This window comes from Rattus rattus, chromosome 8, assembly GCF_011064425.1.
Source record: "Rattus rattus isolate New Zealand chromosome 8, Rrattus_CSIRO_v1, whole genome shotgun sequence".
In the NCBI taxonomy this organism is placed as follows: domain Eukaryota; kingdom Metazoa; phylum Chordata; class Mammalia; order Rodentia; family Muridae; genus Rattus; species Rattus rattus.
In genome coordinates, this window is record NC_046161.1 from 102588794 (window position 1) to 102611565 (window position 22772).

The following is a 22772-nucleotide window of genomic DNA, read 5'->3' on the forward strand; positions in this document are numbered from 1 at the left end:
ATACAGAATACAGGGTCCACTTCTATTATCTTCACATGCCAGTTGTAGTTGATATAACGATATAAAGACTATTTCTAAGGTCCTAAAGTCACAAAAGGCCAACAAATGCAGATGAAGCCAGGGAGCGTAATGTTGTCACTTGGTACAGGACAAAGGTGACTTTGATGGAAAAACGATCAGAGTTTGTCAGTGAGCACATAAACACACATGGACACCAGAAGTCAGAAACTTGAATTCTTATGTGGATGCCGTAAAAAAAAAAAAAAGAATTAAAAAACAGTTAGGCTTTCATGTACTGGGACGAATAATTCCTTGCAGGTTTGTTCATTTGATTAATAAACGAGCCCTGAGATTTGTATGTAAACTGTTATTTTAACTAGGGAGGCAGGGACAGCCGTAGCTGGTAGCTCCACTGGAAAGAATGAGCCAATGTTGAGAATGTGACGCACTGGCCGGGGAGCTTTCTGGTCTTTCTGTAGTCTCTCATCCAAGGTCTAGCCAGGCCCAACCCTGCTTAGCTTCCCAGATCAGTGGAGCTGTGGTGCACTCAGGGAGATATGGCCCAAGACCCCTCCTCTTATCTTAGCAGTCCTCTGAGGTAGGACTCTTCCCCCTCCCGTTTCTGTCAGTCAGGATGCCAGAGCATTAGTCCTTTTGTCTGCACCGTGCTCCCAGGTGTGCTATGCGTCTACTTGGGGACTTGTTATTCCCTACATGGCCTCCAAGGAGTAGGAAACAATAGACCACCCACCCACCCCATCCCAGCAAGGATACTGAGAGCAAGAGAGAGGTCCTCAGTTGCTGAGGAGTCCCCATCCCAACTTGGCCCCCAATACTGAGCATCTCCCTCACAATTCCATCCCAGACCCCCATAATAACAGGAGGGGCCTAGGGAGTCCTCCTTACTCTCTTGAATGCCATCCATAAAGTTCTGCTGTACCCATGAAATAAAAAGATAAAGAATAGTTCTTCCTTTAATCAAAACCATGTTCTCATCTTGGTTGTTTTATTATTATTATTATTATTATTATTATTATTATTATTATTATTGTGTGTATGTGCTAATGTGTAGTATGTGTGTGGTACCTGGTTGTGTGTGTGCCCATTGCACATACATGGCAAACAGAGCAGAATGGAATGACAAACTTCCCTCCTCCATCTCTTTCTACCTTGTAACTTGAGACAGAGCTGTCCCTGGGCTGAGGCTTGCCATTTCGGCTAGCCTGGCTGTCCAGCCAGCACTGGGGACTTTCCTGTCTCCACCACTTAGCTCTGGGGTTATTGGCCTTTGCAGGCCTGCCTGGTTGTCTTTGTGGGGACTGGGGATTTGAATGCAGGACCTCATTCTTCCTGGCTGAACCATCTCCCAAGATTTCAGCTGATTCTTATAATACTGGAGTTGTAAGACAATAAAATACAAAAATAGGATTCTGTTTAACAACCTATGGCTTCCACACATAAGCTATATTTGGATGTTCACATCCGGGTATGTGTGCATGTATATACATGCGTAATTTATGAAGACAGCATGGCAGGGTTGAATAAGCAGGTCTTACACTATTAAAAGGTTCCCACAGCAGCCCTGTGCTCTGAGCCCTTTTGCGAAGCCTCAGTTCTGAGTTAGTGGAATGACGTTTTTGAGAATTCTGACATTTTGGTTTCTTTAAAGAAACCCATAGAACTATTATGAGAATGCTTCCATTTTAATCCCAGCCAACAGCTGCACCTTTGCCCCACTCAGCCCTTTGCCTAGGAGCTCCCTTTCCATCTCCTGGATGATGAGGGAGCCCACGAAGGCACATTCATCTGTAGGGGACAGGGGCAGCTTTGGGTGTAGGGGAAGGGATGTGGGGCAGCTTTGGGTGTAGGAGAAGGGATGTGGGGCAGCTTTGGGTGTAGGGGAAGGGATGTGGGGCTGCTTTGGACGGGCAGTCGCAGCCGATTCTGAATTGTGTTGTGCCCCAGCAGAGGTGTGGTTTTGCTGGGTACGGGAAGTTTCTGTGGGGGTGTGATGTTGGGAATTCTGGGAACTTTTCAGAGGGCCTATACATTTGAGGGCCCCAAGGGTTGGTGGTTGCTGCTCACTTAGGGAGGATGGTCACATTTGCTAGTAGCCATGGTCAAGGGAGCGACAAGAAGAGAGGAATTAGATTCGGAGATCTCCCCTCTATCCTTCCTTCTTTCCTATCTAGTGTTTTGGGGTGAAACCGGGGTGTGGATAAAGGGTGGGATAAAGAAGAACCCACAAAGTAGCAAAGGCCAGCTATGAATGAGAGCTTCCCCTCCTGGGCAGCGCTTGACTCTGGGGTCACCACTTAAGCTTCCTTAAGTCTGACCCAGCTATGTCAAACTCAAGAACCGACATGACCACAATTTAGCACACATCTGCATGTGCCATTCTGTCCCATGTGCAATGCCCCCCATATCTCTCCTTTATAGATACAAACAACCAAGTTCTTGCTGTACAAAAGCTAGTCTCAATGGGCTGGAGGGGTGCCTCAGCTGTTAAGAAGATCCACTTTAGTTCCTGGCACCCAAGTGCTGGCTCGTAACTGGTTGTAATGCCACTTCTAGGGAATACCAAAAAGCCCTTCTGGACTCTGTGCATACTAGGCATGCATGTAGTATACATTAGTATAGGCAAAATACTTGCATACATTAAAAAAATCTTTAAAGAACAAGGTCATCTTTATAAAAATCTACTCTTAAGTACATTTTCACGTGAATATGCCATACAACATTAGTGAGATGGATTGTTTATGGAATTCACTGCATAGCGAAGTGAGCCACACTTATCAAGCACATGAGTATTCTTATTTAGATAATATTTATTTCTTCATAAGATACTTTATTTAATGTGTGTAGGAGTCCGCTGTTGAAAACTCTCTGACTACTTGTGGCAAATCGTCTCGCTAACAGTTTTGAAGAGCTGTGGCCAAATGACACATGAGGATTGTGTGGATGCCTTAAGTTTGGCCTTCTTGAGAGTCTTCCAAGCGGTTGCATCAAGGGGCTACACCCAAGATGGCCGAAGAGGACAAAGGCTTCCTTAAGAGAAAACAAAACGAAGCAAATCAAATCACAAATCAATTCACTCACAGGGCAGAAAATGGGCAACAGGAGTGTGGACCCTCATCCTTAGATCAGGTCAGGAAATAGGAAGCCGTGACAGCACAGCAGGAAGGCCACAGATAGGCTGGATGGTGTCTGTGATGCCAGGCGGGTGCCATGAAAGTGGAGAGAAGGGAAGCTACAGTGCAGAGAAGCCTGGGTCTTGGGCTCTTCTGAAGTCCTCAGGAGGGACAGTGGCAAAACCATTCTCCTCTCCTTACCCTGGGATCTCTCCCACACAGAGCTTCCAACTGATAGCTCTGACCTTCCTACTAGCATGAGAAAGACACCCTCTTGTGGTATTGAATGTGCTATCTGCAAATCATGGTTTGGGGTCAGTTGAGTGCAGATGTATTTGCCAAGTGGAAAGCTTGTAACTCTCAGTCCCTCCCTAATACCTGCTGCAGGAGTCAGTAGATGTTGGTCTGTAGCAGAGAACAGTGACACAGTGTAAACTTCCGATGGGACCACCAGGAAATGGACAGGACCGGAGATCACTATTGAGGCAAAATAGCCAGACTAGGAGCTCAAATAGACAATACTGTAGGGTTTCTCTCATGTACAGTATCTGTCTGTCTGTCTGTCTGTCTGCCTGCCTTCCTGCCTGTTTCTCTCTCTCTCTCTATGTATCTATCTATGTATCTATGTATCTATCTATGTATCTATGTATCTATGTATCTATCTATCTATCTATCTATCTATCTATGTATCAATGTATGTATGTATGTATGTATGTATGTATGTATGTATGTATCTATCTATCTATCAATGTATGTATGTATGTATGTATCTATCTATCTATCTATCTATCTATCTATGTATCAATGTATCTATGTATCAATATATCTATGTATGTATGTATGTATGTATGTATGTATACATGTATCTATCATCTATCTATCTATCTATCTATCTATCTATCTATCTATCTATCATCTACCTACCTACCTATCTATCAATCTATCATCTATGTACTTATGTATCTGTGCATGTACGCACGTGTACCTCTGTCTATCATCTATGTTCTATGTATGTATCTGTCATGTATGTATGTATGTATGTATGTATGTATATATATGTTTGTATCTGTGTATTTATGTCTGTCTGTTTGTCTACCTACCTACCTACCTACCTACCTCCCTACCTACCTACCTATGAATGAAAGTAGACTAGAAGAGCAAGGAAGGGATCTAAAGAATGGACAGGGGGACAAAAGAATGGAATGATGGAATGTGTGTGACACAGGAGCAGAGAGAGGACTGCGTGAGGATAGGAAGTGACAACAAGGTGTGGAGAACGGGTGAACATCAAAGTATGATGACATATACACATACGAACGTCACCATGAAACTCATTACTTTGTATATTAAACAAAAATTGATTGAAATAAACAAGACAGATCTCGAAGAGTGTGTGCCCAAGAACAGCATAACATCTTTGAAAAATAATCTATTATAACGAGCCACAGTGGTGATGAAACCACATCATGGTTGTTACTGGGAGGAATGAATGACGTAAACAATAACACGGGTGGAAACGCCAAACAAAAGCTTGAAGAATTCAGTGCTTTCAGGATGGAGGGAGGGGAAGGAAGAGGAAAGAATTCAGGTCTTGGAGGAAATGACTTCTGTAATCAGCAATGAAGGAGGAATTGCACAAACAGTGTTGACGAGGCATCTGGCTCATTTTCGGTGAGAGTAACAGTTACTATTTAGAAGGATTTTTGAAATAAAGTTGAATGGGGTGAGAAGCTAAGAGTTGAAACTAATAAATTATCCAAAGAAAATCTAAGAACTAGCTTATTTATTTTTAAATAAGAGTGATGCTAAGTACAGTTTTTTATTTATTTTTTGGTAAAGCAATATACCAAAACATTGATTAACACCTATCACATAAAAACATGTAGTAATGGTTGAAGGTGTGGCTTAGTTGGTAAAGTGCTTGCCTAATGTGCATGAGGCTCTAGGTTTGACTCCCAACACTGAGGTAACTCATGACTACAGCACTGTAACTGGAAGGTGGAGGCAGGCCTTCAAGGTCATCCTTTGTTACACAGAAAGTTCAAAGCTAGCCTTTGTTACATAAGATCTGGTCTCAAAACAATAACACACACATACACACACACACACACACACACACACACACACACACACACACACACACACACACACACACACACACACACACACACACACACACACCACACACACACACACACACACACACACACACACACACACACACACACACACACACACACACACACACACACACACACACACACGCACACACAAACACACAAACACACACACACACACAAACACACCCACACACACACACACACACACACACAAACAAACACACAAACACACACACACACACACACACACACACACATACACACACACACACACACACACACACACACACACACACACACACACACAGACACACACACATACACACACACACACACACACACACACACACACACACACACACACACACACACACACACACACACACACACACACACACACACACACACACACACACACACACACACAAACACACAAACACACACAATGTACAGAGAGAGAGCTTGGAAACTACTGCCTGTGAAATCAAGGATATTACATAGGATTTATGAACCTTAGAAAGTAAAGAGAAAAAAACGGAAATAGGCTGAAGGCACAAACTGACAACCAACAAAAGAAATGGATTTCAAAGCTAAGTATCTAATAAACTCGGACTTAGTAACCAAAGAGTTAAGGAAAAGAAGACAAAGTCCTCTACGGATCCCCTCTACTAAAGTTAGTTAGTGTGTGGTGGGGCGGGGTGGGGGAGGGTAGACTTATAAACATTCTTGGTTTTTGTTTTTGCTTATTTATATTTCCTCATTGAACACAATGAACATATTTTTCCCTTGTAATAAGAAACCAAACAGGGTATGTGTTACTATCTTTGAGGAATAAGAAAAGTAGGGTCGTGTTGAAACACGAGACACCTCTGTGTCAGTTTGGGTTTTGGTACCTCCATTGTCGGTCACTGTTGGGAAAGGAATTAATGTCTTAGGGCAGAATGGCCAGGTCTGAGGAGATGGCCCAGTGGGCTGGTGTGGAGGCAGGAGGATTCTGGTTCTTAGCACCCCAGAGGAAAGCTCTCTGACTGATGGACTCGCGTCACACCACACTGATGACAAGCAGACCGGGCTCAGTGCAGGCTTTCTGTGACCTGATGTTTTTCGCCCTTCCCAAAAGGACTCTGACTTCTCACTGTTCTCCCTGCATCAAATCCTAGAAAGATCTTGAGCTGGGCAGTGAGAGCATCGTGCGTTAGACAGTTCTATACCCTATGTGTCAATCAGCAGGTTTCTGTTAAGAGGGAAGACGAGGAACAGGCTTGCTGTCACAGCTGGATCTAGTCACTGGGCCCAGGTAAAGCTATTCAAAATAACCTTCCCGTCTCCTCAACCCTCAGCACAACTCCCAAGTTAGTGCCAAGTTTTCCAGGAAATAGAAGTGAGGGGGCCGAAGGCTGATGGTAGGAGTATTCTTCAACTGCACTCTACTTTATTGAAGCATGGTCTCTCAGATGAACCCAGAGTGCATTGCTAAGGCTGGTCTTACTAGCCAGCATGCTCTGAGGATCCTTGGTCTCTGCCTTCCAAGTGATGGAACTGCAGGAGGGCAGCCACATCTACTGTGTTATGTGGGTTCTGGGGAATCCCAACTCCTACCCTCACTTGCCACATGAACAGCAAACACTTTAACCACTGTGCCATCTCCCCAGGTTCCCAACCAGCAAGGAATCTGAAATCCCATTAATCAAGCAGAATGCTCACGGTAAAGCTGAGAAGATCCTGGACCACCTCTCCCTGCCTATATTACTCGCTCTCCCCTATAGAACATCATCTCCAACCCTGTCCTAGCTTTAAAAAAATTAATGGTATTCATTGTTTATAAATGCCTGTGTTGATCTTTCCTATTTCGGTTCCTGACGACTAGTGGAAAAACTCTCTCATTTCCTCCGCCCCTCGCCCATACCCAGCTTTAAAAATAGCAGTGAGAGTTGGGTTGGCGCAGGGCCTCCTGGGTTTGGAGTTCACAGCCTTTGCCCCTGGGGCCATCAGATCAGAATGTGATACGTAGCTGGGAAGCTTTTCTTCTGGGATGTGCATTTGGCTTAAGGTTTCTGGAAGAGTCGTCCTCCGACCGTGACCACTTTCTCATGGTCATTGGGGGTGGGGGGACATCTGAGCCTGGTGGCTCGATCCCATTATTGACACTCTCTGGTGTTGATTTCTGTTCCCCTTTTCTGAAGGCCTGTTCCCAATGCCACTTGCTTCCTTCAGACCTGTTCTCCGAGCTCAAGGCTGGAGAAATTCTATTTATCTAGGTCGCCAAATAGTAAGATGGCCAGACCTTTCCCTCCAAGGTGCTTTGGGAGAAACTGGCACATGACTGATATCAACTTTCTTTTTGCACACGAAGCTGTGGTTTATTTTTCGTGTTTTTTACAGTGCTGGAGACGGAACCCAGAGCTTTGCCCTCACCAGGCAAGCGTTCTGCCATTAAGCTACCTCTCGGCCCCCTCTAAAATTTTTAATGGGACAATGAATCACTAAGTTGCCCAGGTTCCTCCTGCCTGAGCTCTCCTGTGTAGCTGGGAGGGCAGCTGCATGTCACCATACTTGGTGTAGAGGTTTAATAAAGGTTCAGGTTTTCAGTATAACTCTCTAACCGCTTTCTCTGGGAGTATCCAAGTGCTGTATTTATTTCTAACCTTGTTTCAAAGATGCCAGGGTTGAGAGTAAGGGAATGACTTTTTGTCCAGTTCTTCCCCCCATAATGTCCTGGACTCCCCCACACTCTTTGCACACCCCTCTCTCTATCCTTACCAGTGTTGAGCATTCTTAACACTGACCGTGGACATCAGTTGCGGGCGAGGTTCCGTTTTCCATCAGTTTGATGGGGCGGGGCCTTACTTTACCTTTGTTAGCTATTGGAAGTTTTAGAGCAAGCAAGTCAGACTCAGGAGCCTGAGGCTACGTCTTTAGATGACAAGGTAGAGCAAGCACCCTCCAGGAAAGCAATAACGTGATGTTAGCTTGCTTCTGAGAGACCAGTCAACGGCACGCAGGGTGAGCCAGGAGACACAGCACACGTGGGAACTAGTTTTGTAATGTAGGTAGCTGTGAGACAGTTCATGGGGCTGGGAAAGAACTCAGTCTATAAAGTGCAAAGGACAGGAATTCAGCACCCAGCCCCATATAAAACCCAGGCAGGGAGACTGATACCAGTGCTGAGGGGGTCGAGATTGGAGGATCCCCAGGGTTTGCTTATCAGCCAATGTAGCCTAATTAGTGGTGCTCCCCATTCCAGTAAGAGACCTGTTTCCAAAACACAACTGGCAGGACCAGAGGGATGGCTCATCTGAGCTCTGTACCAGGTCCCATCTGGTAGCAGGAGAAAGCTAACTCTGGCCTGTGTCTTCTGACCTCTATATATGTGTCTGGCCAACACACACACACACACACACACACACACACACACACACACACACACACACACACACACACACTGATTTTTCTGACTGACTAGAGGTGGAAGTGTGTATGTGTGTCCGTCCATGTGGTGTGTATACACATGTCCATGTGGCATCTTGCACTTGTGTACAGTCATGCTGTTGAGACAGAGCACTCGAGGGAGCCATGGCCTTCTGCATTTTCTCCCGGACATGATCTGTGCTTTGCTTTTATGGATGGGTGGATGGGCAGTGTTTAATAGGTGATTGGGAAAACAATGGAATTAACCGTGGACGTCTCTTCTCCCCACCCACGACTGAGACTTTAAGCCCCAGATATGTAGACTTGCCTACTCTATTTTACACTACTGACCCAATTCTCTCACTTATGATGTCATGTCTATTGTTGCTGCATAACCTCGGGGACCATCCTAAAGTAGGTCAGTAGAGCAGTGCCTGCTCCAGCAACTGAATGGCTGTGCAGGACACTTGCTCCGACAGGCTTCCCCAGTGTGGTTAACTGGAGGTGATGTCCTATTCCTGCTGACCATCGGCCTCAGACCTGGAATGACTCTGAAGTCGGAAGCAAGCAGCCTCTGGGCACTCATCCTGGTTTCATCTTAACCTCTGGCAGGAAGCAGAGACCAGGGGCAGAAACTCTGCCACACTGGAGGAGAAGTTGGTAAACCCTTCCAGTGCCACCATGCTGTGTCTGCCTTCTCTCCCGGCCCCTTCTTCCCCAGATCCACTCTGAGTGACTCTGCCTTCTCTTCCATGCCCTGGATATTCTGGAGAGAATGAAAAGGAATGAGAACACTGGAGAAAAGAGGGCGCATTCAGGGTAGACGCGCTGCCATTTGAGCATGTAGCACCTAGGAGGTAAGTTACTTAACTAGAGCTTGTCCTGAGTGAACGCACACTCTCTGGGCGGTTATTTGTGCACTGAAACCCTCTTCCTGGGCATTTCAGCTATGGTGTGATCTTCAATTCAGATCCAAACCTCCTCTGGGGCAGAACGTGCGTTAGTCTCTGGAAAGACCACCTCTGCTGCGCTCTGGTTTGCACAGCCCCCAGGGCACTCGGAACATCGAGACTGGCTTCCTCCCTGTGCACCGATTCTCTTTTAGGCTTTCCTCCCATTTTTGACCACTTAAAGCTCCATCCAGCCAATTAATTACTTGTAAAACAGTCTGCAGGAAGGGAGGCCCACATTTTTCTTACATGGATAAGATAATAGTGTTTGGCAAGTTGGGAAGTTTGTATTTTCCCAGGAGGAGCCTGTGTGTGCCTGTGAAAACTCTTGTTTTATAACTGAACCCTTTATATTCCCCCCTCTCCTGTGTATGTGGTGTGGTGTGTGGTGTATGTGTGTGTGTACAGTGTATGTATGGTGTGGGTATGGTGTGTGTGTGTTATATGTGGAGTAGTGTGTATGTGTGTGTGTGTGTGTGGTGTGGTAGTGTGTGTGTATATATGTGTGTGTATATATGTGTGTATGTGTGGTATATGTGGAGTAGTGTGTTTGTATGTATGGTATGTGTATGTGTAGTATATATGTTGTATGGTGTGTGTGTGTGTGGTATGTGTGCATATGTGGTATATGTGGAGTGTGTTGTGTGTGTGTGTATGTGTGTGTGTATGTATGTGTGTGTGTATGTGTGTTTGTATGTGTGTGTATGTGTATGTGTGCGTGCATGCGTGTGTGTGTATGTGTGTGTGTGTGTGTGTGTGTGTGTGTGTGGGTCAGAGAAATGCTTGCTGGAGTTGTTTCTCTCCTTATACCATGTGACTCTTGGAGTGCAAACTCAGGGTATGATGCTCGATGGCCAGTGTTTCTTGCCCTGGGAGACATCTGAGTAGTCCAGGAAAGCCAAATATTTTAAAACAGATACAACAAAAGAAGTAGGTCCAGTCAAGAAATACGCATAAATTCCACTATGTTCATAGCAGCCTTATTTATAATAGCCAGAAGCTGGAAAGAACCCAGATGCCCTTCAACAGAGGAATGGATACAGAAAAGTGGTACATCTACACAATGGAATATTACTCAGCTATCAAAAGCAATGACTTTATGAAATTCATAGGCCAATGGATGGAACTGGAAAATATCAACCTGAGTGAGGTAACCCAATCACAGAAAAACACACATGGTATGCACTCATTGATAAGTGGCTATTAGCCCAAATGCTTGAATTACCCTAGATGCACAGAACACATGAAACTCAAGAAGGATGATCAAAATGTGAATGCTTCACTCCTTCTTTAAAAGGAGAACAAGAATACCCTTGGGAGGGAATAGGGAGGCAAAGTTCAGAACAGAAGCAGAAGGAACACCCATTCAGAGCCTGCCCCACATGTGGCCCATATGTATACAGCCACCAAACTAGGTAAGATGGATGAAGCAAAAAGTGCAGGCTGACAGGAACCGGATGTAGATCTCTCCTGAGAGACACACCCAGAATACAGCAAATACATAGGCGAATGCCAGCAGCAAACCACTGAACTGAGAACGGGACCCCCGTTTAAGGAATCAGAGAAAGGACTGAAAGAGCTTTAAGGGGCTTGTGACCCCATATGAACAACAATGCCAACCAACCAGACCTTCCAGGGACTAAACCACTACCCAGACTATACACGGACTGACCCTCGGCTCCAACCTCATAGGTAGCAAATGAATAGCCTAGTAAGAGCACCAGTGGAAGGGAAGCCCTTGGTCCTGCCTAAGACTGAACCCCAGTGAACGTGATTGTTGGGGAGGGGCGGTAATGGGGGGAGGATGGGGAGGGAAACACCCATAGAGAAGGGGAGGGGGAGGGGCTAGGGGGATGTTGTCCCAGAAACCAGGAAGGGGAATAACAATCGAAATGTAAATAAGAAATACCCAAGTTAATAAAGATGAAAAAAAAAAAAAAGAAATACACATAAAATTCCAGTGTGTCTGTTTTAGGAAGAGGACATAGCAGAGTCTGGAGTATCCCATCAGGCTGCATGGGGTTCAATTCCCATGGGCACCCAGACAGCTCTGGTGAAACTCAGTGGGTCACAAAGGAAAACAAAAGGATGTGGGCATGAAAAAGGTCTGGAGGGGTCTTGGGGTTGTGTGACAGGAGTGGGAGGGACATCCGATGATGCAGAGAGTAAGAGTAATAAGAATGATTACACAGAAGTATGGAATTATCAAAGAATCAGCATACGGCAGCCATGCCAAAAAGTTGGAAGCTAAGCCCAGCGAGAGCACACTACAGAGTGCACACGATATGCCAGGGCACCCATCGCTAACAGCTGGAGAGGATCATGTGGCACGCGTCTCAGGCGTGGGCTCAGGTCACAGCAGGGGCTGTCAGGAAACTCTGAGCAATGTGCACATTTGTATCAACACACACAACAGAAGAGATGTCAAGAGAAGTATGGATGGCAAGGAAGCCAGGCCCCTGTGTCATTTGTCTACGCCAATTCTTAGACCCCGGGGCTGGCTGGGGTCTGATAGGTAGCCTAGGGATAGTCCTATATTCTTGCACTAAAAGCAGTTTTCTTTTATAAGTTCGGAAACAATTTCCCCTGTTCATGAATACCTTTTCTAAGGCAGAGTTTCCAGTAGTCCTGGCTGGTCTTGAACTCCATGTACAGCTGCAAACAACCTAGATTCTGATCCCTCTGATTCTGTCTTCCACCCGTGCTGGCATTACAGATGTCTGCTACCGTTCTCAGTTTATACGAGACCCAGGTCAAGCCCAGGCCTTTATGCACACAGGTGGATATTCTCCCAACTGAGCTGCAGCTACAGCCCCACCCACAACTATTTTTAAATGCTGTATGTCAGGTGTTTGCCCTGCAGTTGTTGTAATGAGAGGTACACATCATTACAGCATGTCTTCAAGGAATTTATCAACGTCTATGCTGGCATGGAAACTCAGAGAAAAAGTTATGCCTGGGAACTGTACGATCAGTTTTTAATTAGTTCTCAATAGACTTTGGATTGGTCAGGAAATAGTATCTAGAACTTTCTATGAGAAACAAATTATCTGTGGCAGAGCAGGAAGACACTGTAATGGGTAGTTCCTCCCAGCCTCCCCTGTTTTCTCTTTAGGCAGTGGGTTGAGGGTTTTGCCTCTTTGAAATGATGGCAGGCAAGCCTACATGATCCCACAAACCCTGCTTGTCTGTAGCCAATATTTCCATGCTTCAGACACGGAAAAACATATTCTTTGCTGTCTAATCTATATCTATTTCTGCTGGAACAACTGTGATGTGGTGTGTGTGTTCATGTGTACATGTGTGTATTCACGTGTGTGCTTATGTGTACATATGTTGCATGTGTGTATATGTATGCTGTATGTGTGCCTGCACATGCATGTACATGTGCATGCGTGTGCATGTCCATGTGTATATGTGCATGTGTGTGTGCCTATGTGTGTGTCATAGGTTGATTTCAGTGTCATCCTCTATCTCTTTGCATTTTACTTTTTGGGACATGGTCTCTCATTGAACTTGGGGCTCATCTAATTAGCAAGCCCTGGGGAGCATCCTGTCTGCCTCCCCCACACTGTGGTTACAGACAAGTGCAGTTGTGCCAAGCTTTTTACATAAACAGTGGGAATCAGGACACAGGTCCTCATGCGTGTGTGACACACACTTCATCAGCCAAGCCATTATTTCCCCAGCCTCTGGCTTAATCCTTTTTATTTAAGCAATTTTCGGAGAGATATTCTAAATCCATTTTTGTTGGCAGCAGTCAAATGATCAGAAAAATAGTAGGAGATGCAGCTTTCAAAGTATTTTGTGCTTTCTTCTTTTACCTGAAAGGTATTGAGTACTGGCCACGCGCACTTCTGTTTGAGAATGACAGTAAGGGCATTGAGCCCGAGATTTCAATCTTAATAACCTTTCAACATATTTAGCTTTGGAGGAATTGAAAGGTCCTCTAAATCTTGTGTGCGAGACAGAGAGACACGCTAAACTGTATTCATCGGTAACCAAGAGGCATCAGGGAAGCAAGGCTGTTAGAAGGGAGAGTCCTTAGCGACAGTTACCATCTCCTTACTGTGGTGGTCACAGTGTCCCTCGCCTCTCTTCACCCTGCCTCTGACTGTGTATGTGTGGAGGTCAGAGGTCAGAGGTCAGCTGTGGGGTTGATGCTTTAGGTACCACCACTTTTGTTTTCCTGTATCAGAATCTCTTACTGGTTTGGAGCTTGCCCGAGTAGCCTGGATTGTCTGGCCAATGAGCCCCGAGGATCCTCCTGTCTCAACGCTTCCTGCATAGACTAAAAGCATTGTCACCACTTCTGGCCTCTGTACATGGGTCCTGGGGACTGAACCTAGGTCCTCATGCTTGCAAGGAAAGCACTCAACGAAGGCCGAACTCTCTCCAGCCCTACCAGCAGCATGTGGTTCTCTTAGGATGGACCGAATGGGAAAGCAATGGGAGGAAATCTGTTCAATGGGCACAGTGTTGTTTTGCATTTGTGTCCTGTAATGATAACTGAGTAGTAAACTGTAGGACACTCAGAAATGCGTACTTCGTGTTATCCCAGTCGATTGAATCTTCAAGGAACTTACCAAAGTCTGGGCTGTGAGAAATGACTCAAGACTTCAGAGATAACAAGTGTTTGTTACAGAACTGGCAGACACCTCTTAATTAGGTCTCAGTAGATTTAAGATTAGCTAGACGGAGGGCCAGAGAAGGAAGGAAGGATATTGCAGATGACAAATGCCAGAATGCCAAAAATGAGCTGAGAAAACAGTATCCAGAACATTCCATGGAGAATAGATTGTCTGAGACAAAACAGGGAAAAATGGCCACAGATCAGTAGTCCTATGGCCTCTTGTCACATTTCTTCTTATGCCAGGGGGACAAGGGTTTTACCCTTTCAAAGCGATGGTGTTCAGGAGACACACTACTCCCTAAGGAGGCCTCTATTTGATATATGTCTAGGAAGGCTCTTGAGATGTTTATATTTTCTTGTGTACAAACTGTACAGCCCTAACAGTGCTGTTCACTGAAACGACCACAGGTACCCCTGAGGTTCTGTCAGCTCTGAGAGCACACAGACTTTATGTTTGACTCTAGAAATTTCCCAAGTCTCTGGCCATTCCCATCCAACTCATTCCTTGCATATGCATTGCCCTTTCTTTTTAAATCTCATGTCTTGTGTTTATGTGTATGTGTGCCTTTTCTACTAAAGATTGGTTAATAGCTAGAACAATGGGATGCATTCAGAGCAGGCCAGGAAACAAAATGATGGTCAGACAAGAGCACAGCAGAAAGGTCTATCTTGGATGTATGGTAGTGTCTCCTCATGTCAAGTGACTCATTGGAATAGCGATGGGGCCATGGGCAGCAGGGTCTCTCTGCATCTTAAATGCACTCTCATCAAAAGATGCTGCCCCTACAGCATCGGCATCTCACAGCTCATATCCCAGCTGAGGATGCTGCCCTGTTGAGGGATGCTGACGGACAGCCTGCTGGTGGCTTGCTCACCGTTCATTTATCACACTGGTGCAGTGATCATTGACTGCTAATATGTCATACGTTCCCCCTTTCTGCAAGATAATTAGTCTTAGCCAAATAAGATCCTTTTTGCTGGATGCCCCATTCCTCTTTCATCCCAGGGCAGCCATGGCCAGTGACTGGCTGATACGGCAAGTACAAGGGAAGTCTCTTGTTTCTGGAGGGATTCTTTACTTGCGCCAGTCTGACGTAGTCTATGGATGAGACCACAATCTCATTAAATGCCTTCTCTTGTCTTTTCTATTTCTTTGGTTCTCCTCCCTAGGGAATACCCTACAACTAAACACCCTCACCATAATCCCTACACAAGACAACACTATTATTATTTCTCTTGTGGAGAACCTGGACAGTTATGAAAGGCATGGATTCTTTCAAGGAGACTTGAAATTTTCAGCAAGGAAATTCAACATTTTTTTCCCTAACAACCTGTTCATTAAATCTGAGTCCACTTAATATGCTACATCTTCTAAGCAGACTACAGCTAAAGCCATTAAAATTAATTTAAAATAGCCTTAGAAGCATGGTGTCTAGTGCAAAAATGAAAACTTGGGACCTGTAGGGGAAAATTTCCTTAATTGATGGAGCAGACTCATGCCCAGGGTTACTCATATTAAGAACACATGTTTTACTTTAGGGAAAGAGATGGGTATGGTGGCATAATCTCAGCACCAGAGAGACAGAGATGGACGGACTCCCTGAAGCATGCTGGCCAGCCAGTCAAGCCAAATTGTTAAGTTCCAGGTTTAATGCCAGGCTCTATCTCAAAGAATAAGATAGAGAGCGAGGATACCCAACATTGACTTCAGTCTCCACACGTACTCTGTACATAGACACATAAGCATGTGATAATGCACACATGCACTCACATGCATGCCACCCAAGAGCACAGGTTGACCTATTGCATATTGTCACACAGGTCCAGTGTTCCCCTGCGTGGCTCATGGCCAGTACTCAATTCAATATCAAGGGAGAACGCAGTAGTTGGAATCCATGTAGGTGACACCATCTAGGTGACATACAGGAAGATGGTCCACGATCCCCATTCTCCTTGTAGAGCCTTAAGGATTCCACAAGAGGCTCTACTCGGAGGAAAAATGGAAGTGCCCTCACCTAGGACTTCAATCAGTTCAGAATTCTTTCCATTTCATCTAACACCTAATCTCAAGTCCTGCTGTCCCAGAGGCAGGGGCATTCATCTTTGGAGCTCACAGGTACATAGGACGGCTTGCTTCACTCACATTTCTATGAAAGGTTGGGTCGTCTATCATGGCTTAATTAAGTAACCAGTTATGGTAGGGGGGGAAAGAAGAAAGAGGCAAGAAGAAATCACACCCCCTACCCCCAAGTGTCAGGGAACACTGAGGAACAGAATGTAGAGGGATTGTAAGAGCCAGGAATTGGAGAGGACTGGGAAGAAAAAGTGTCTTCCGGACACCAAAAGATTATATTGCATTCACTAACAGCTTCTGTGGTTTCCTGCACAAGACCTGCAGAAGATTATGGATAGGAATGGGGCAAACAGTAAGGTCTGTTTCTTTCTTTTCTTTCTTTTTTTTAAGAACATAGAGTTGGGAGGGGAATTGGAGATCTGGAAAAAGTTGAAGAGGGGGACAGGGGCTGAATATGACTGAAATACATTGAACTCATGTATAAAGATTTCAAAGAATAAATTAAAATATTATACCAAACGATTAAAAAATATCCCCAGCAGGCCCACCATCACTCCAATTGGCAAGCCCTAGAGACATGATTAGACTGGCTGGAGGGCAAGGCTTCGATCTGCTTAACCCACAGAGTGTGGGAGCCAACTCAGTAGGGAGGGCCGTGGGCATCAAGTTGAATGTGAAGGAACTTGAAATAGATGGTCAGCTATGATCCTATCTTTAGTGATGGTGGTGATGGTGGATGGTGGTGGTGATGATGGTGGTTATGGTGGTGGTAGTGATGGTGGTGATGGTGGTGGTGATGGTTGTGGTAGTGGTGGAGGAGGAGGATATCAACCTCATCTTTCTTTCAAAGATGCCTCTTGTATCACTTCTGTTCCACCTTGGCATGTTTCTATTTATTCTCTTCTCTCCTTGAAGAAGACACTCATTTGCTTTGTTAAATCCTTGTCAATATCAGACTGACGTGTTGACTATCCCTTTTCCGCTTTTGTTTTTGGGCCTGGAGATGGCTTAGACCAGTGGTTCTCAACCTCCCACTGCTGTGACCCCTTAACACAGTTCCACATGATGTGATGCTGCCCAATCATAAGATTATTTTTGGCGGGTCTTCATGACTGTAATTTTGCTACCGTTATGAATTGTAGTGTAACCATCTGCGTTTTCCAGTGGTTTTATGTGGTCTCTGTGAAAGGGTTGTTGACCTCACAAGGAAGTCACAACCTATAGATTGAGAACAACTGACTAAGGGAGAAAGTGCTTGCTTAGCAAGTAAGAAGGTTTGAGTTTGATGCCAAAAACCCATATAAATGCTAGGAAGAATGGTGGCCAGTTCCTGGTGCTCCTGGCCGGCCAGTCTAGCAGAAAGCGTGAACTCCAGGTTCAATGAGAGACCCTGCCTCAACAAATAAGGAGAGTGATAGGAATGGTACATGACCTTTAACCTCTGGTCTCCACATGCACCTACCACTACCCCCATCATTCACGAAGAGCTGACTTTGATCTCAGCACCTTACAAAACCAGGTGTGGTGGCACACGCATGTAATACCAGTTCCCCAATGGAGAAAAGGCAGGGTTATCCTCATGAGAAATACTTAGGCCAGCCTGAGATACATGAAAACTCTGTCTTCAAAAAGTTAAAAAAAAAAAAAAAAGTCAGGTGGAGCTGGGGAGATGGCTCAGCCGTTAAAAGCACTGGCCGCTCTTTTAGAAGACGTAAGTTCCGTTCCCAGGACCTGTTCCGTCAGGAGGCTCACAGCTACGTGTCGTTCCAACTCTGGCCAGTGTGAGCATAGGTGCGCATGTGCACACTACACCCTCACCCCCACCTCCCAGCATAGACACATACTTTTAAAAAAGGAAGCCACAATAAAATTTTATTCAGATACAACACAGTGCAACCTTCTTCAGTACCGAGTCTTATAAAGTTGCTGCGCTCGTGGTGTCCTGAGAACCCCACGAGGGTAATGGCTGTGACATTCCTCAGAGGTGAACTCATTTCCATTACTCATTCTGAAAAACACATGCTCCCTGTCTTTTCACACGCATCACAATGTGACCGAAAATAGATCCTCATCAGTACCTCTTTCAGGGTTATGAATAGCGCTACCTTGAAAAGGACCGAAAGAGATGCAGGCATGGGATTCAGAAAGGCGGCATTCAGGAAATCCAAGTGGGAGGCCTAAGTACTTTGAGCATTGGGTGTGATGGGACCCCCTCAGGCTCCCATGCTGGGAGCCAGGTGGCACACTCAGATGGAGATGGAGTGGGTGGGAGCTCCAAGAAGGAACTGCATCTCCTGGGCAAAGTGGTTGAGAAATCCAGAGGACCTAAGCTCGTCGGATCAGGTTGCTGACCCTGTTCTCCACCTCTTTATCCATCCCTCTTTCCAGGTGACTGGAAAATCAAATGGCATTTCTCTACCTTCCCCATTGTCATTCATTGTACTCAACCAATGGATGTTGTGGGCCACCTCTGGCTCAAGAAGCCATGGCACCTTGCCTTCCTGTCCTTGCTGGGAGGGTGACATGCCAAGTCTGGGTCTCTGGCTTAAGGAAAGAGCAAGGGGCCAGGACAAGAGAAGATGGAGCTGCTGAGTGGTGTCCCAGTCAGTCCGGCTCTGTCTGATCTGAATATTGCTCAAGTGAGATTTGAAAGGTGGCTCGTTTCAGTGTGGTGTTTGTGTGGCTGTCCTTCTGTGGCATTGGGATGGAAATCTGACCAATGCAGACCTCCTTTTCTAAATGTGGTTTGCTTGGAGGAAGAACAGGGGTAGTTGAGAGCAGAAAGGCAACTGGTGAGGCGGCAAGCCTTATCTGAAAGGTCTCGTGGCTACAGCAGCAATAACTCTGATGCTGCTTCCTACATAGAATATCCCACCCCCTGGGAACAGAAGGTCTTGGGACAAAACCTGTATGATGTGTGGCTGTGCTTTGTAACACTCTCCAACTGATTAAAACTTCCATCATTTCGGAGAGCTAAGCTACTGCAGGTCCAGAGACAACTGGTCTTGGGCTATCTTTAGTTTTCCAGTCATTAATCACCCACTGCCTTTGACCTATCAGCCTTGTAAGACTTGGGGGTAAAGAGCTCTCGGAATTTACGGGGTGACCTTAAACTTCCACCATCCCAAAGACTGAGGATGTCACAGATCTCATCTGAGGCTAATACCGGAGGCCTCCCTGCTTTTCTGTGACCTGCCAATCACACCCACATATTTGGGAAAATAAAACCCTTGATTTATAACTCTCATGAAACACTGAAGCATGGTATTGGGGTAGCCTAAATCTGTATTCCTGGGACCATGGCCACTAATATTTGGTTCTAGAAGAAACTCTCTCTTCTTCTCTTTTACACTGACCACCCCTTAACTGGACCTTGACGAGGGTGAGGGAATCAGAGAACGTTCTACCTTCTTGGCCTCATAGCCATCACTGAGGTGTCCAGTTTCACCTCAGGTCTCCTGGGCCTACCTGGAATAACAGGCTCAGGCAGGCATACCAGGGTCACATACAGAGAAGGTAGAACAGGCACGGGGCTGCTGGTGGAGGATGCCCAGCTGCTGTCTTGGTTCTGACCAGATTCCAAGCAAACTCTCCCTCCACCTGGCCCTGCTTCCCTTTGCTTTGCACAAGTCCCCACCCTCAAGGCCACTCCCCACATGGGCCCTCTTGCAACTGACTCCCTGAAACTCAGAGCTGGACTGTGGGTCCCTGAACCTGGGCATCCAGCTCTCATTCAGTTTCCCGGGGCATTGCACCTGTAGAGGTGGGGGGGTCTTACCCACGATCATGTGGTTGCAGACATCACAGAAGGTGGGCTTCTTAAAGACATGCTCCTGAAAGGCGTGGACCTTGCTGTTGCTGCCGGCGTGCAGGCCAGCCTTGGTGGGCATGGATGCTGGGCTTCCAGGGATGGGTATTGGGCTGGGGCCTGGGCTAGCCTTGGCCAGCAGGTCTGCTTGTGGTTTCACATCACTGTTGGTCCTTGGGAAGAAGTTGTCGGCACTTTTGCTCCGCAAGCTCTTGGTCTTGAAAGAAAGTGACCGTTTTAGTTTCTGGAGCTGCAAGGTAATGACAGGACAGCCTCTCTTATGATGGGTCCTGTGACTCCTGTGGGGGATGCAGCCAGTTCTGCCCTGGACCCCACGCATACCTTAGCCCCAGTGTGGGTAGTCCAAGGCCAGTGGATACCAGAAATGGGACTCAGTAGTCCGCCCTGTGCCCCATAAGCCAGTGAGCAGAGGCTCCATCTGCCCCATTCCACCTTCATCTTTCCCAGCCTTGCTCTCTTAGGCCCCACCAGACGTGCTGCCCGAAGTCTAGGCTTTTGACCTTTTGTCTTTTGAGTTTGTATAGTTGGAAGTGAGGTATGAACTCCTGGGTACCAAGACTGTGTGTGTAATACTGTCTTCTCTCTCTTTTGACCGGTCAATAACTATTTGTCTCTAACGACAGCATATTATACAAACCATGTCTCCCTCTAGTATGGCTAAATGGTCTGCAGGAAACAAACCAGAAGCTCCCTAGTCTGCTCGTATCTGAAACATGTGGAAAGAAACATGTATTGTGTGTAAGACACGCCTGTGTGCCCATGTGGTATGCGTGTGTAGTATATGCTTATGCATGTGAATAGTATATGTGCATGTGTATTTGTACATGCATGTGTGTTATATGGTGGTATGCATGTATGTACATGTATGTGTATGCACACACATATATATACATATACACACATACACATGCATACACACACACACACACACACATATATATATATATGTATGTGCCTGTGTGTATGTGGTATGGGGGCATACACACATGTGAGGTACATGTATGACATATGTTTATGTATGTGGTATATGTTTATGACTTAGTATTTCGAATGCCTCTTTAGCTTTCCTGACCCTTCAGGTATCCTTGCCCTAGTTTTCGGCCTCGGTAAGCTTGCCTTTGGGACGAATGGTGAGATACCACATGGATTTGGAAGGGTGCTAGCAGGACTTCAGTCCAGTCTGCTGTGCTAATCTGACCATGCGGGAGGGAGCTTCTGGATACACAGATGTGAGCACAGGGGCTTTGTGCTTAAAATCCGCTGAGAACTCCCTTCTCCTTGGGCATACAGAGCAGTCTCGGCCGAATGTGCAGCCGAATAGGCCTAGACCCCTAGCTACTCAGGAAGCTGCGGCTTGCGGATCACAAGGCCTGCGGAGTGAGTTTGGTTCAGCTTTGGCAATTCCACCTCTCAAAATTAAATCATGAAAAAACAAGGTTGAAGATATGGCTCAGTGGTAGAGTGCTTGCCTGGCATGGGCAAAACGTTTGGATCAATCCCTGCACTAAACAAAGAGTCCAACCTCTGCTTCTCAGACTCCTGGGTCCCCAGCACTGGTCACAGTCTGCATCAACCTTGGCTTTGCTCAGTCTTGCCAGCTAACATGGTTCATTAAAAATCTCTCCTGCATTTTATTATCAACTCTTAGCACCTGTCTTCCCGCCACCCAGAGGGAAGGAGTAAACAATGGATTAGCTGTCTGGCTTTCAGGGGTCACAACACCTTTGAGGTGGGCTCCTTTGGTCGGCTCCTTTCATCCGTAGCTATTCTTCCTTTGCCTGAAATTACATCTGTACAGCAGCTGAAGCTCTGCGTGAAGGTGCCCTATGCTGACTGGAGTCTCCACACAGTGGGGCCAGGTTCCCTGAGGACATTGAAGAGGAGCTGGTAGGGCAATGTCAAGCCTGTCACCTCCCTCCCCACTTCTATCTTGACCTCAGAGGACTAGGAAGCCACTGTGGTCATAGAGGTGCAGCAAGGCACAACCCCAGAAAGCTGTAGGTCTCCACCCCCAAATGGTCTTGTCCTTTTGCAGTGTCATTTTGCAATAGACTGAACTCAGGTCATCTGGGACAGCAGCAAGTGCTCTTAATACTGAATACAGTCTATTTTCCACTCTGTGAACTTGTCGGCTTAAGGGTTTGTCCAGTTTTAGGGACAGAGATGAGACAAGATCTCACATTATAGCCTAGGCTGGCTTAGAACTTAACGACGACACAGCCCAGATTTCCCTCAGACTCGCAAGACGTCCTCTTTCCTCAGCCTGGTGCTGAGAGCTCAGATGTGAGCTCGCCAGGCTTTTAACCTTTTATTTCACTTCAATATCAGGCTGACGAATAGGATTAGCAAAGAAAAGGCATTTGTTATCAAGCCTGGAGACCTGAGTTCCATTCCTGGGACCCGCATGATAGAAAGAAGACTGACTCACACAAGGTATACTGTGACTGACACTATGTACTGTGGTGCACATGTACATACACACACGTAATGATATTTTAAAAAATTAACTGTATGTCCATTGAATATTGTGCTATCATATAAGGACATTTCATGAAAGTGTGCTATTGGTTGAGTACATCTGCAAAAGCTAAGTTACTTAGCTTTTCTGTTATCTAGTCTCAATGTCT

The 22772-nt window shown here is 45.9% G+C and overlaps 1 protein-coding gene across 1 annotated transcript in view; it reads right to left on the bottom strand.

Annotated features, from left to right (window-relative positions):
• The window catches only part of Stac (SH3 and cysteine rich domain), a 119723-nt gene that overhangs the window by 46115 nt on the left and 50836 nt on the right, over positions 1 to 22772 (bottom strand). Inside the window, 1 exon segment of the mRNA XM_032909793.1 lies at positions 20095 to 20374. Coding sequence (XP_032765684.1) covers positions 20095 to 20374 — 280 coding nt within the window.